Raw genomic sequence first — 14,896 nt, forward strand, 5'->3', positions numbered from 1 at the left:
CAAAAGCAGATATGATACATCCCTGAAGCAGACATGTCAAGCCAACTTATAAAGATGCTTTAAAACACAGCAAACACTTAATACTGTTTGGAAGGGTAAATGAAATCACAAATAAAAATGTTCAGAGGTAATACTTTTACAGTACAACACCCGCAAACACAACCATTTTATTTTTTATCTCAGTGATAAAAGGACAATGATCAAAAGGAAATCCCTGAAGTCTTGATTGAATCGACTGATGTCTTGCAATAATTTTAGGTGATGAAGTTTCAAATGGTTGACAGATGTATGACAATTGCTCAATCTCTTGTAATTTTTAGGGCTTGGTCTACTTTATGGTGCTGTCTGTTTGCTCACTTACAGACTAAGTAATGATAATTCAACAATGACATTATATCAGGGTCAACTAGAAAGTAATGCTGCCAATGTATTTAAAATAATTCTCACAGGACAACAATTAAACCTTTGGTGCTATAAGATTTAACTTTCCTATTTCCTGTTGCAGTGCTCTGAAATAGTCCCCTTGAGCGCCATAACAAATAAATTTTGAACTAGAAAAAAGTGGGACATTACTTTCTGTGTTAATCTTGTAGAAAGGGGACAATTCTAACAGATCTAAAAGTCTTCATGAAAGATTATATTTTACTTCTGGTTTTCATGCAAATCACTGAAGGCTATATAGCAGCTTCATAGCTTGTATAAGAGAGTTATACAACTCACAATTGCACAATATTATATTATGTTTATTATATTAAAACTGATGTGATAATGTCTAACATTACAGTCAAACTGAGCAATAACTTGGGAATTATAGTGACATCAGTTTACTTCTACTATGAGAGTATGGAGTACATGTGACATAGCATTCAAACTACGTAACTACAGCTTGCACACACAGTTGTAGCCATCTAATTAATCAAAAACATTCAATTGCATTCCAAACTTACATATTCAATTACCTCCTGAATTTTGACCGTGAAACCTTTCTTGTTGGCATTACATGTTCATCCAGTCGTGCAATAGTCTCTTGGTATCAGAAAATGTTAATGCATTACCCAGGGATCTATTTTAACAATAAAGATCGTGGAAGCTCCCAAATGGCTCATCTGGTAAAGATACAAAACTCCATGCCAAGGTCACATTAGCCATCAGTGACAGACTGCACAAGAGGCTCAGTACAGCTGGCACAGGTCGTGAGTAAGTTTGGGTTAAGCCCATGTAACTTTTTGAGTGATATGTCAATGAGGGGCACATGTTTTCCACCCACAGTGAAGATCCTGTACGTCACTGTGGAGCTACCAGCATTAAAGTCCACAGAGTGGACAGTCTGGGGAAGCCTCATTCTCCCCGTGTGAGCAGAGCATTTGTCGAGAAATAAAGATGGCTGGGAATTCCAAAAAAGAGTGAGCAATAAGAACATAGCTATTTAAAAAATGAAAATTGGGACATAGAAATCCACAAACTTTAATGCAAGAACACTTTGAAAATGAATTATTTATAGGTGCCTTATTTTTCTCAACAGATGAAATGGAGCACTTAATTTACTGTTTACCAAGCTACTGTACAGAAAACATCATAACAGAATATTTCTCTTTTACCTGTGGAATTGTATGGTTCCAGACAAACACTGTATTAAGGAGGGATGGGTGAAAGAGGAGCCTGACTAGGATGTATGGGCCATCAGAACTGTACCTAGAAAAGCTGTCCAGTGTTTGCAATGAGATGTTCCAAGAGGAGTAATATAAATAGAAGTTAAACTCTCTACCACACCAAAACACCAAAAATATGGGCACTCTTCCTCTCTATTTCCCTGCCACTGGGATGTGTGAATACACTAGCAGGTTCGACCAATATAGTTGCATGTACCTTCGGCCTCAAGATTTATTATTTTGCCTGTGGCCTACTGCCAGGACAAGCTGCAAGTTAGTCTGGCTGTGATATATGAACAGCTTCATTAAATACTCAATAACAAGATCGACTGCCCACCCTGTTTGGCAGCGACTCAGCCCAATCTTCAAACAAAGGGAAACCTCGAAAACAATCAAGTCCACCAAATAATTTACTTTCATTCGATCCTCAATTTGCTTTTATTCTTCCCACATACTGAAAGAGCTCACCAAAGTCTTTCAAAATATATAAGCCCCTCAGGGACAAACCCATCTGCCCTTGACTCCACATTCACCTCAATGACATTTCACTCTGCACATGCTTTCACACAGAATGCCACCTCATTCCACCTGATCCTGTATATACTGTAGCTGTGCACTTGTCCATGGATTGCATCCCTGTTAAATACTATACAGGCAAAGCCCTCCAGATACTATAATTTATATTCCAGCATCATTCCTTTTAGCTACACCACTGAAAGGACAGCACTGTGACATGATTACAGGTTCTATCTGTATTTAAAAAATAAATGGAATTAAAATACTTATACCAAAGTACCGTCTTGCAGTAAAAACCGAAGTTATAGAACTAATTAAAAACAAACTTTGAAATGAATTTGTTTAAAAAAAGCCCAAGGCTTGGATGCTTTTTATTTATTTGATCATTTATTTGCCTGAGAAAGCTGCAGAAATACCATGGTAAACCCTCTAAACTGTTTGAAGGTAGAAAAAGGCCTAAATCTACAAAAATGTTCAGACACCATTAAAAACTGTTCACACCATGTCATGGAATTCATAATTGTCTATTTTGCTGAGTAAGAACAAAAATATATATTTAAGAATCAAGCCACTTGTTATTTAAAATAATACTTCTTTAAAGGCCTGCTAGATATTGGGTCCGGAATCTTTGTTTAAGCTATGCAGATGCAGAAATGTGAAAGAAGCTGTCCTGGTCCTGGTCGATGAACTGATGAGTGTAATAAATTAATCCATGACACTTACGTTTGTATTTGTTTCCAACATAACTACTATACAATTTATAATGTAGCAATGACTGCAAATGGGGATAATCACTTGCAATTATGACAATAGACGATTGCCAAACCACACTTAAATTATTCCCTCTGGACAGTGATAAATAAGGACTGAGGTCATGGTTACAAGAATTACTCCTTATTCAGTTTAAACTGTAAGAGATTATTTCTGAAAGGTACAGTAGCTCCTTAGGTATAAATAACGTTTTGACAGGAAATCCCCTCTCCCAAAATAAACTGTGCTAATTTTTATTATTACACATAACTGCATTAATACATGAATATATAATTAATTTTTATTCCTTGCTGGTAACATATAAACAGATGTAGTTAAGTGTATATTATAAACTTTTGGGCACTTAAAGACTACAGTGGAAAACAAACATGAAAGGCTCTTTTGAAACCACAGGCCTAGAGGCAGGTTTAAAAACAGCAGCAGAGACATGAATAATCTAATGTGTCAAAGAATAACAGAGAGGGAGAAACTGTCCTTGTATCCAAACTGTGGCTGACATATGCTTGGTCTTATAAATATCACGTATAAGCAGGGAATTAGAAAACATCACAGACCCTGTCAAAACAGGCCGTGTCAAATACAATCCCTGAGATTAAAAGGTTAAAAAAAAACTTTAAATCACTAATGTCATTTGACTACATGTTCCTTTTAAAAATATAATGAATTTGATGTTCCAATGAATCAAAACAGTATTGCTTGCAGTTGCATAAGACTGCTCACTGTGTATTACGTGTTGGAGGAACCGCACTGGCAGAAAACTCTGCTCAAAGCCTCTTTTATTAGACCCTTAAGCCATTAAACAGACAGTGCTTGTCACCAGAGGCTACCAGCATTAAGGTGAATAGAGCCCTTCAAAGCCATCAGGGTGAATGGCGCCTTCAACAAGGTACAGTGTATCAAGGATTCTCTTCTGCTTTTTGCTGAAGTTACACAACTAGAAGCTGAGAAGCAACAAGGCCTACAAAATTGTTATTTATAATCATCTTATATAAGTAAAAATATGGGGCTCCGACTTCCATTCAGTACAGAAAGCTATACACGCCATTCCCCTCATCCAGACAGCAGTTAAACTTTCAAGTCCTTCACGTGAAATGTAATCTGAAAAATAGGAAGGTACTGTACAAGATCATGGGGAAAATGTACATACATACAAGCTTAAAAAACTGCAAATAGTAAACCAATCTGTACAGTACACACCATTTAATCATCCCAACATCAACCAGCTTACAAACTTTTGATTGGACATGAACAGTTGTTAATAATTAAAGGACAGTAGAGCATATATCACATATTAGAGCAAAGGATATTAGAGCGATCTTACAGATCATTTAGATGCCTCATCAGAAATTAAAACTGCAGCAATACCAGACAATATGATTGGGTATTTTACAAACTATGCATCTTTGAAGTAGTATACATACCTCTATTATATGTTCTCTTGCTAAAGAAATATTCTAAAATTATTCCCCAATGGTCTACTTTATAAGTAAACATAAATTACTAAATACATAGAATTGTGCTAAGTCTAATGTTTGCAAGGTTCATGAAAATCGAGGATGAATGTCTGAATATTTCAGTGAATTGTGATAGAATTACATTTGGGAGTATTTGAGAACCTGGCATTTGTACAGCTGATGCCTTAATGAAGATATTAATGAGTCTAGAATTTCTTCCACTGTACTAGAATTTCAGGGGTTCCACAGCAACCACACTAACAGTTTAGGCTGAAATTAAAAGAAATCAAAGAACTGAATGATTTAAATTGTTATTCAGCATTTCAGAGCATGTCAGATTTTGGAGAAGAAAGTGTTATTTTAAACATACAATTCAGTAATATGGCATTATTGCTGAGCTATATAAAATATACAAATTTACTGTCAATGTTCAACAACTGCCACAATATGCCATTTTTTGCCATACAATTAATTTCATAGAAATTTTAATATTATTGGCACAGAAAAAGAGAGATCAGAAATACTACATAGTGAAACTGTAACCAGAAAAACACCACATCACACATGGATTTACATTTACCACTGCTAAAATGCCATTCATGCTGTCTGACAATGGTTTATCTGTTCATATTTGGGATACTGAGGCGGAAAGTGGAATCCCACTGTCCGATGCTCCCAATGGCCCTTTGAAATGACAGAGAAAACAAAAATAGGCTGCCTGCTTACCTTTCTGCTTCCTGAAATTGCCATTCTTTTGCTGCTCATCCTCTTCGTTAATTGTAAACAGGCTCGGGAGGTTTGGCCTCGCACCTGGCTTCTTAAACCTCTCCTGTCGGACTGTACTCACCGAGCCAGGCATACTGCTGATGTATATGTATTTTTCTTAAAAAAACGCTGATCCTTCAGCTCCAGCAAAGCTAGCTAGCTAGCACTGTAGCAGCCTGTTCATTTGTGCATTTTAAACAAAACCCCTTTGGGTAAAGCACGAGAGCAGCTGACTTGAGCTGACATCCAGTCGATGAGCATGCAAAGCAAAAAAAAAAAATCGGGCCTTGCAGTTCTCTCCCAGCCCAGAGGAGAATCCCTAATCCAGCATCACCGTGGCAAGAGGGATGCTGCTGGTGTGCTCCTGCTGCAGCAGATGCTGCTTCCTCCTCAAGGTCTGGCCTGTGCAATCAGATCCTTGTGCACCAGCTTCTCCTTCCTGCCAGAAGAATCCTTGCTTTTTTTCTTTTCGTGCCGCCTGTACTTCACAATTCATTCCAGCAAACAGGGAACTGAAATATTCAGCATGGCACAAAAGGCAGGAAAATATGATACGCCGTTGTAAACGGTTGCCCGGACGACAGCAACATGTCACTTAATGAAAGGGTAGAAGCTGGAAACGTCTCAGTCAGGTGGGTGGAACATTCCGCAGGAATGCTTCAAGATGTACAAATAGGGTACCATAGATGCAGCGTCTACAGTACAGAACAATACAGCTGCCTTGATAATATCACATGGCTGCAAGCTCTGCTCCTCTTTCAATCAGTTGTGAAATGTGTCCATTCCCATATACTGATGTAAAGTTGATGGAAGTACCCAGCAGACTGAGAATCTAAGTTACAAGCGGCACTTTTAGAGCACGCACCACTCGATGGGAGAGTAGCTAACAAACACTTCTAGGTGTTCTGCAAATGAAATGGTTTGAAGGCATAACACACCCATAGTTACCAATTTAAATAGTTTCCGTCAATAAAGATATGGTAACTGCCTGCCTCCTCCCCACTCCCAGCATTCTCCTTGTCTTCTGCCACCTTTCCATCTTTGCTTATCAGATTATGCAAAGAGGAAACCTATTTACATGATTGAAATTCAGGACCTAAAATATCACTTTAGGGAAGATTTTTATTTTCTTTTAACTCATTTCACCTCCCCATGTTAATTAAGTTTGCATTCTCAATAGCCTTGAAAAAAATAAATTTCAGAAAACTAGGAGCTAGATATTCTAGGGAATATTAACTTCATAACAGCAAGAATATTAAAGAGATATTAAAATACACAACTTGACAAAACACTGTTCTGTCTTATTGCTTTAATGTTTCCTCATTATTACCATTACCGTTTCTTAACCCAGCTTCTAAAAGCCAATGTTTACAAACTGAAGGAGATACTTGAATTAAGAAAAACTCCCAGAGCTTATCACTGAGACAGAAGGATCTAATGACAACTTATACAGTAGTATTCCCGAGGTTCGTAAGATCAAATCATACTATTAATGACTGAATTTCAATTATCTTTAATGAGCGAATTCTTACAAAGCAAGCAGAAGGCAGCTTGTATAAGACTATAGCTAAACCAGCTCAAAAATGATCATATCTTTATATACTTGTCTTAATTTTCCCAAGACAACTGAAAGGTTTTTTTTTAATTACATTAACAGTTAACCTCTTTGAAGATTTTACTTTAAATAAACTGACAATAAAATCAAAAGCTGGCAGGATCAGGAAAAGCAATGCTGGGTCTTAAGGGATTCATTGTACTTTGAAAATTAAAATGTAATGGCAAAAGAACTGTGTAATACAAAAGGATAGAGCTTATTCAGAAACATTTAAGCACATTCAGCTGGACACATTCGTAAAAGCATGATTTAAAGACAGAAAAATAGAACACAAAGAGGGGTCAGCCTAGATGAATCTCAGTTTCACAGTCAATGCTCCTTCCAAATGTGCCTAGTCTGCTGCTTGTTTATAGGATAGGCTTCTTCAGCTCTTTTAATTGCTACAGCAGCTTGTGATCCGTTTTTAATCAAAATCAGATCAGTGCTGAAAGCTTTCTTCTCCTGGGATCCTACTGAACTGGAATAAAAACGATACTTTTTGCTACATCTGACATTTTTGTTCAAAACATAGAAATACCTTATAATCTTCTTTCAGTAACCAAAGAATTACCAAAAGTCCTTTATGCAATGTCTTCTGGAATAAATACTTCCAAAAAATACAAAGCTGACAAAATGGACACTCTTCAATAGTAGAATGCTATATACAATACTACATACAGTACAGTTTACTCTAAGTGAGGCTTTAGCACAGAGTACATTTTCAACACTATACAAAAGGCACAGCAAGTCATTTAAATGAAAAGTGAGGGAATTATTTTCAAAATGTTTTTAACAGGTTTTAAAGTTTTGGGGTCAATGGTTTAAAACTTGATGACTAAAGAAGACCCATGTTTTCTAGAGATATTTTGTTTTATAAAAACACAGTAAAAGCTTCAGGAACTATTCAACAGCATCATATCTTCACAGATATGAAAAAAGACTAAGATGTAATACACTATAGCACACTGCTAAAGCTGTGGGTTACATCTGCTAGATTTAAACCTGGTTTGGGTAACCAAATGTAAAAATAAACAAGGATTTTTTTATTTAGCTTTAAATAAATGTATAAATCTGACTACATCTTAGCAATGAATTCTTTAAGCATGAAGAAAGGGCTGGGAAAAACTAAAAGAAAATAGCTTAGCAATGGAAATACGGTCGGCAAATTTTGAAGAAAAGAATTTGTTTCAAGGTTCACCATAATGTACAAATTAATACTGGAGGTTCATAAATTGAGTTAATAACTGAAATCCTTAAATAAGGTTTTAATTCTCTATGACAGGGTGGTACATCTCTGATCCAGGTCAGATGTGTTTGCTGGTTTGCATTCCAACTTAGGTCCTAATAACTAAATCAGTTCAGTTAACTGGACCAAACTTTCCTAGCTGTTCAGGTGTTGCTGCTTTAAAGAGACACATTGGCTCTCTAGTACCAGAGATTGCAGCCTGTAACCTTACTAATCCAGTGTAATTTACTTAAATTTATCAAGCGAGCAAAATGTAATTTTAATTCTTAATGATTCAGGCCTTTGTGCTACAAAAAGCTTTCAAAGCTTTGTCCACTAACCAAGAACTCAGGGTAGTTCTACACTTTTGAAAGGTCAGTAGATAGCCACTAAGTACAAACAAATGTACACCAAAATGATTTAATAAGTTCAGTGGGACATAAAGTATCCATGAAATGCCCCTGTGGTCAGACAAATACAGACTGACTGTAGTCAGTCTCATTGTTTCACCCGCCTGTTTTAAATAAGGCCCACCTACCCATCTCACATAATGGAAATGATTAGTCATTTCATGACCTCCCATCCTCTGTACATCTATGAAAGACTGGAGGAGGTCGTTTATTTACTTCATTGTTGGACAGAAATTTAACTGGCTGCCCCATAATCTGGTAAAGCTGAAGGGTTTTTTTCTTTGATATAAAAGGTTTACAAAACAAAGGCCTCTTATATTCATTGTTCCTGAATGGCTGCAATGTGAATGGTTAAAAAACCGAGCAACCCATGTCTGTAATAGGTGTAGCAACACTACATACTGTATAACAAATAGCACCAATTAACAAATGCATCTACTTCAATGTAAATTACGGAATATAATTACTTTTTATTCTTAAGGGGCACATGAGCTGTGCTGAGTATGTGTATTACCCATAAGGGTCTTTTAAGACAAAAAATGGACATCAATAAGGTTCTGAATTAATTTGGATACATTATTAAAAAAGTAAAAAATATTTTATTTTGTTGCAACCTTTTTCACACAATCTATAGAAGCTAACAATTCAGTTCTACAGAAGCAGACATTTAGGAAGGAAACTTCCTTTTAAAGACAATATGGAAAGCAAATGGACTCAGGAGACTTAATTAAGTCATGTCTTAGATTATTCAACTCAGCAATGTCACACTGGAAATTAACTGCTGAAATCTGCATACATTTTACATTCTTTGGTAAAGGGAAGGTATTGTAAAGCAGAAACACATTCAGTATATAATACATAATTTAAACGCAACGGTGAAAAAGCAAAACCCTTTAAACAAATTAAACTTGATTAAGAACTAAGAATTACACATTTCTGTTCTGAAATGTTATGATGAGAAACAGATACTGTGTATGATGCGTTGTATCATAGAATAGGAACACATTGCTTGCAAATGAAAACTGGCCATATGGCCAATCTTATCTACTTGTATAACATCTTTGTATAAAAAGAGGCTTTCGTTTTTGATGCAGCAAGTGACAATATAAAAGGTTAAGACTCCTGGAACATCAGCTTGTCTTATTTCAGGAAGACTAGACTCCCCTGAAAAGTGTACTGGTTCATCACTGGGTACCACTCTGTTGAACAGACAGAGAATTATGGCTAGACCCTACCCTCACAATTAACTAGTAACACACTGGAGACTTGAACTCGTCTGTCTCCGTTCTGGTGCAGAGCTCTATCCACTACTTACTGTTGCTCACTCCATGCAACATAGTGTTGCAAATGTGAAGATAACATTAACAGCTGTTAACAATAAAGGGCGCTAGCAAAAATAATAAAAAGCTTTTAATTTCTCAAGTTTATCTGCAAGTGGCAGCTGGAGAATTATTCACTGCATTAGCAATCAGAAGATGGTAGGGGCATACAACAGAAATGTGCAAATGTAACATTTCTACTATGGGAAAACAAAGCTTTGTTTAATGCTTCAGTCACCTCGCAAGCTAACCAAGCATCTCTAATAAGCCAGCAGCCAAAACACTGCCAGACAGGGACAAGACGCATCCTTATTTATGTGACAAAAGGCACCTTGGATGATATGTAAAACTGAGGTTCTGACTTCCTGTGATCATTAAAAATTCCAGGACAGTTCTTGAAAAGAATAGGAGTGTAAGCTCCAGTGTCCTATTTATAAGTTCCCTCTGGCCTTTACAAGTCATTGGCCTCCTAATAATCCCCATCTATGAAATGGCATCATCACTCTGTTCTCCTCCCTATTAATAGCTGTTGCATGGTGAGTACTGGCACAATGTGGCTGCCATCACATCATGCAGGTTGGTGCTACACATTGGTGGAGGTCAAGAGGAGTTCCCATTACCTGTAAAAGGCTTTGTGTCTAGAAAAGCACTATGTAAGTGTGAGTATTATTATATGTGATGCCTGTATTGTACTGTATCTGTATTTGAATAAGCTCTTCACCAATGGAGGCGTCCTGTTTTTCATGGTGGTAAAACTAAGATTTTTCAGTTTAAAAACTGAAGACTTAACTGAAGGCAAAGCAAACAGAAATACAATGCAAAACCTATACTCGATATACCAAAATACCACATTCAGGTCTAATGAAATTTAATGTTTTAAGCTAAGATCTCAGAACAATCACAGAACATGTGAACTCAAATTAAATGCAAACTGGTTATAGTGCAGTACTGGTTAAAACATGGTCAGGCCACAGCTCACATTTCCATTATTAACTAAATTTGTCTCAAACACTTAGAATAAACAGTACAAAGTACACCAGTGCAGAAACTTAAAACGTGTGGTGGAGAAAATGAAAAAAGGTGGCACTCCAGCAGCATTTTCAAAGGATACACACCAGTGAGTGAGGTAAAGGTAAAGTTAGGTGGCCGTGACACTTTAAGATGTATTAAGTGGGGTGATGGGTTTCTATATGTGCAGGGGACGAATCTGAGATAAAGACATAACAGAATTATTTGAAAACAGTTCCTGATTAATACTTCTTGGATGTATTTCCTGCATTTTCAGATATCAATATCTATTACAATAATATTGGTATATCAATATATCACTGGATAATTTAAGCTATAACATCACAATCATGAATAGTGCTATAAATAGGTTTGCTCCCTTTTGGACATTTATATTTTTAGCACACAATACACAGTGCAGTAAAAACCACCAAGCTTTAATTTTAAATGCTTTATGTTAAACTGCTTAATTTACCCTTTCTTCGTACTGTCAGATGAAAAGTTTGCACCACATATTCCAAACAACATGCTTCTAGACAACGGCACAGATTATATATGTACAGTAGAACGCTCAGAGAAGCCGGATGGAGCGAAATCATGCACACAAAGATGTAAGATGGAAATGTTTAGGTAATTTCAGGGAAGACAAAAGTTTGTAGTCTCCCCATAAACCAGAAAAACAAAACCAGCTACAAAATTAAACATCATTCCTGAAATCATAAATAACTATCCTATCATACAGTTCTACAGTCTGGTGTTTTGGAAAAACAATTAAAAAATGCAAGAGAGACAGAGGGGATTGTGCAATTATTTCAGAAGTAGAGTCCCAGCAGCAAGCAAATAGAGCTTTCTGTGATGTCTATTTACAGTGTGTTGGAACGGGATACAAAGAGAATTAATAGAAGACAAATCCTCTTAAATCTGATTTAAATCTTCTAATAACTCGAAGTGCACAACACTGATGCAATACACTAATGCAAGATGGAAGTATCTAAATCTTCTAACAAGTTGTGGCATTGTCTAGAGAAATGGGGAAAACAAGACCTTATCTTGCAGTGTGGTCTTTTTTGCTACGGTGCAGTTACAGTCCGTGATCTATAAAAGAACTACAACTTTGGCACATACACACACAAAAAAACATTCTCCTGAAGGGACTTCTGCTAGTATTTGTTCATGATATTCAGGTCCAAGGGGGCACTATTTTAAAGAAGATGGTCTTCTGCCTCACACAATTATGCTATAGAAAAATGGAAATATAGGCATCAAGTGTTTTCATGGCCTAGCCTTTCTGGTACTCTTCCAAACTGTTTGCCAGAGCGAGGCTGCAGTATTACAGGTCTCATAATCTTATTCACACAACCACACTTAGTGTTTTGCAGCTTTTCATAAGGCAAAGGTCAACACCACAAAGAATGAACCTTAGTCTCTTTTTTTAATGCCAGGTACAGTTCCTGAATAAACAAGTCTTTCAAGCCTTGGGAACACTTACTGTACCTACAAGATTCTCTGCTAGACAAGATTCTCTACACGTGTGCAAGCCAAAGTTTAATTTAAACATTTTTGCTTTGAAAGGTCTTTGAAAAGTCTTCATCATTTTTTGAATAGGCATATTAATGTTTGCGAATAAAAAATAAACATTTCCCTAGATATTCAAAAATACTTAAAATACCTTTTAAGAGTCCTCCAACTAAACACCAAATCATAAGGCTCCAAACACTTAAACTGTATTCTGTCTAATAAAAGACATTCTAATTAATAAACAAATAATACATTTATTTTTTGGAATTAAAGAGAAAAAGATATGGTTTCTTCAAAGACAAACACAAAAACAGAACCATATCCTTAGACGAACACCTTCAAAACCCATGTCTGAAAACAATTCCTCACATACAAAATGGTATGAAAACGGGCAAGAAACAAAGTTCAGAAAGTTTAGTGTGGAATATAATGTTTTCTCCACAGTATAATGTAGTACATTTAATACTTCTGTAACCGTTGTAAAAACGTTTATATAAAAAAGAGAGCAAATATTTATCATCTAAACGGTTGTTAAATTAGTGCATGAAAATGAATTGGAAAATATCAGAAAGAATCTGCCCTATTAGAGGCTTGGAGATGAGTGCTGTTGATTAATAACCTAAGACATTTCCATTATTTGAGTGGTTAATAGCATGCATAACACACCTATGATATATCAGCACCGACGGAAAAATTGAATTGTCAGTAAAGTTAAATACAGTACATATACCACCATTTGAACTAACCAGTATTTAAATAAACACACGCACCGAAACTACACTCCTTGTGCTTCGTATAGCAAACACATTTGAGGAAAAAAGAGTCGGTTTAAGTGTCCCGACTGTCAAGACCTAACTAGTTTAACACTTATTTTTCTAAACGATTAAAAAAAAGGAGTAACTGGGACAAAGACGGCAGGAAGATTGCTTTACAAAATTTAAAATCAATCCCGAAAGAAACTTTGAAGAGAAAAAGCAATGTAGAAGTTTAAAGCAATGTCTTTCCTTTCATCTATCTCTTGGAAGAAAATAGTATTTTAAAGAAGGAAACCCCATACATGAAAACCTTCGGATAATTTCAGACTGCACCTGATTACACTGCATTAGCTTTTATTCCAACAATCATTATTGCCTGTGCAGAAACGACATTAGCTGAACTTCAGTTAATCACGTCCAAGCGCACAGATAAAATATTTAAACTTTATTTCACAAATAAAAAAAGTGTTTTCCCATTTTTAATTAAAAAAAATTATACGCTTTCTTCATTCGATTTCCAGAAGTAACCATTGTTTTTTTCTTTTCAATCCGCTGATGCAGTGCTCACAATATAACTAAATCTTGTGATTTGGTTATATTACTTCTAGTTACTCTGAAACCCCATTTTGCCGGTTGGCTCCGCTCCCGCGTCTTGAACATTCCGTGCGGTCCCCAAATACTCTTTATCATGACTTCATAATTTTGCTATGCATTTTCCAAAATATTAGTGAGGATTCAACTACTTCCTAAATTAAAACACTCACCTTGAAACCTGACCAAAGATGCGCCTACTCTCTCCGGCTCCGCCATTTCTCCTGACGTCAAACCAGGAGATCAGTTGTGGAGCAAGCAGAAGTGCAGAGTGGAAGACTACACCTAGCGGACAGGTAAGGGATAGCTTGTTTAGACAGCGCTCCTGACACCTGGATGGAGGTGGCAAACGTGGAATGTACTGTAAAAAGAACGCTGTAGGGTGACCCTATGCAATGAAATCCACTGGAATCTAGCGAAGGATACTTGAACCAAACCAAATTCAAGTTTAAACATCTTTTCACACAGGTGTGTTGTGGGAAATATTAGAACTACCACCCTTTTTTCTTTAGATACCTGGAAAACAAGTGCCTGTTCTACAAATATTCAACTGTAATTTAAAAATCATAAATTTATAATGACCCATAATTACTCGTTGTTTTGGTACAACAACACATCTGCTGGGGGGGCGGGGATGGGGGATGATCAATCAGCTTGATATGATCCTAAAACCGCCATATCGAGAATATACAGTAAAGGGCTAATTTTTAAAAATGGGAAAGCGCTGAATGTATGTTTGAATGAAACAAAACTGATTCGCTGCTGACGGTATTGATGTTTTCTCTAATTCATGTGGGTCAATTCTTAATGAAGGCAAAACAATTATATAAATATAAATTGCCTTAAAATATACAAGTTTCTATTTCTTATTGATTTCATTAAATGATCAGGCTCTTTATATAAGTATGCATGTGTCATAGCCACAACCGTTTATGTAAATACCAGTGACATTTCTGAAAACAATGTCTTTATCTCAGTGGTTATAAGATTCTGGCGCGAACTGTAGTGTCCGTTGTCCACTAGATGGAGATATTTGCTAACAGATGTTCACAGGTTTTTGCCAAAGTGTATTTTCTTCACTTCTTCCAGTTTGCAGAAGGTAAAAAAAAAATCATATTTCGTTTTCCGTAGCTATTTTCTTTTTTTTGTACTTTTTAACTATTATAATTTTAAAATTATTTTTTTTCCTCTTGTTGAGAAACAGCTTTGAAAATCATCCATTATTTATATGAACTTTGGAAAAAGTTTTTGTGTGTGATAAGACTCCTGCGGTAGGATCTGGTCGAAGTGATTTTAAAACACAAGATGAAACAAAACAAAA

General features: G+C 36.1%; 1 protein-coding gene across 16 annotated transcripts in view; it reads right to left on the bottom strand.

Annotated features, from left to right (window-relative positions):
• map7b (microtubule-associated protein 7b) overlaps nucleotides 1-13,835 on the bottom strand; it is a 70,496-nt gene extending 56,661 nt beyond the window's left edge. For 2 of the 16 annotated variants that reach the window (XM_015348870.2, XM_015348867.2), the window contains exon 1: nucleotides 5,117-5,912. In XM_015348870.2, the coding sequence (XP_015204356.2) occupies nucleotides 5,117-5,249 (133 nt within the window). In that variant the 5' untranslated portion in view covers nucleotides 5,250-5,912. Of the gene's footprint in view, nucleotides 1-5,116; nucleotides 5,913-13,748 lie in introns of those variants that run through there. The other 14 variants (XM_069178758.1, XM_015348882.2, XM_015348907.2 and 11 more) reach the window with 11 other exon arrangements.
• Nucleotides 13,836-14,896: the final 1,061 nt, after the last annotated feature.

The sequence above is a fragment of the Lepisosteus oculatus genome, chromosome 2 (assembly GCF_040954835.1).
Source record: "Lepisosteus oculatus isolate fLepOcu1 chromosome 2, fLepOcu1.hap2, whole genome shotgun sequence".
Lineage (NCBI taxonomy): Eukaryota > Metazoa > Chordata > Actinopteri > Semionotiformes > Lepisosteidae > Lepisosteus > Lepisosteus oculatus.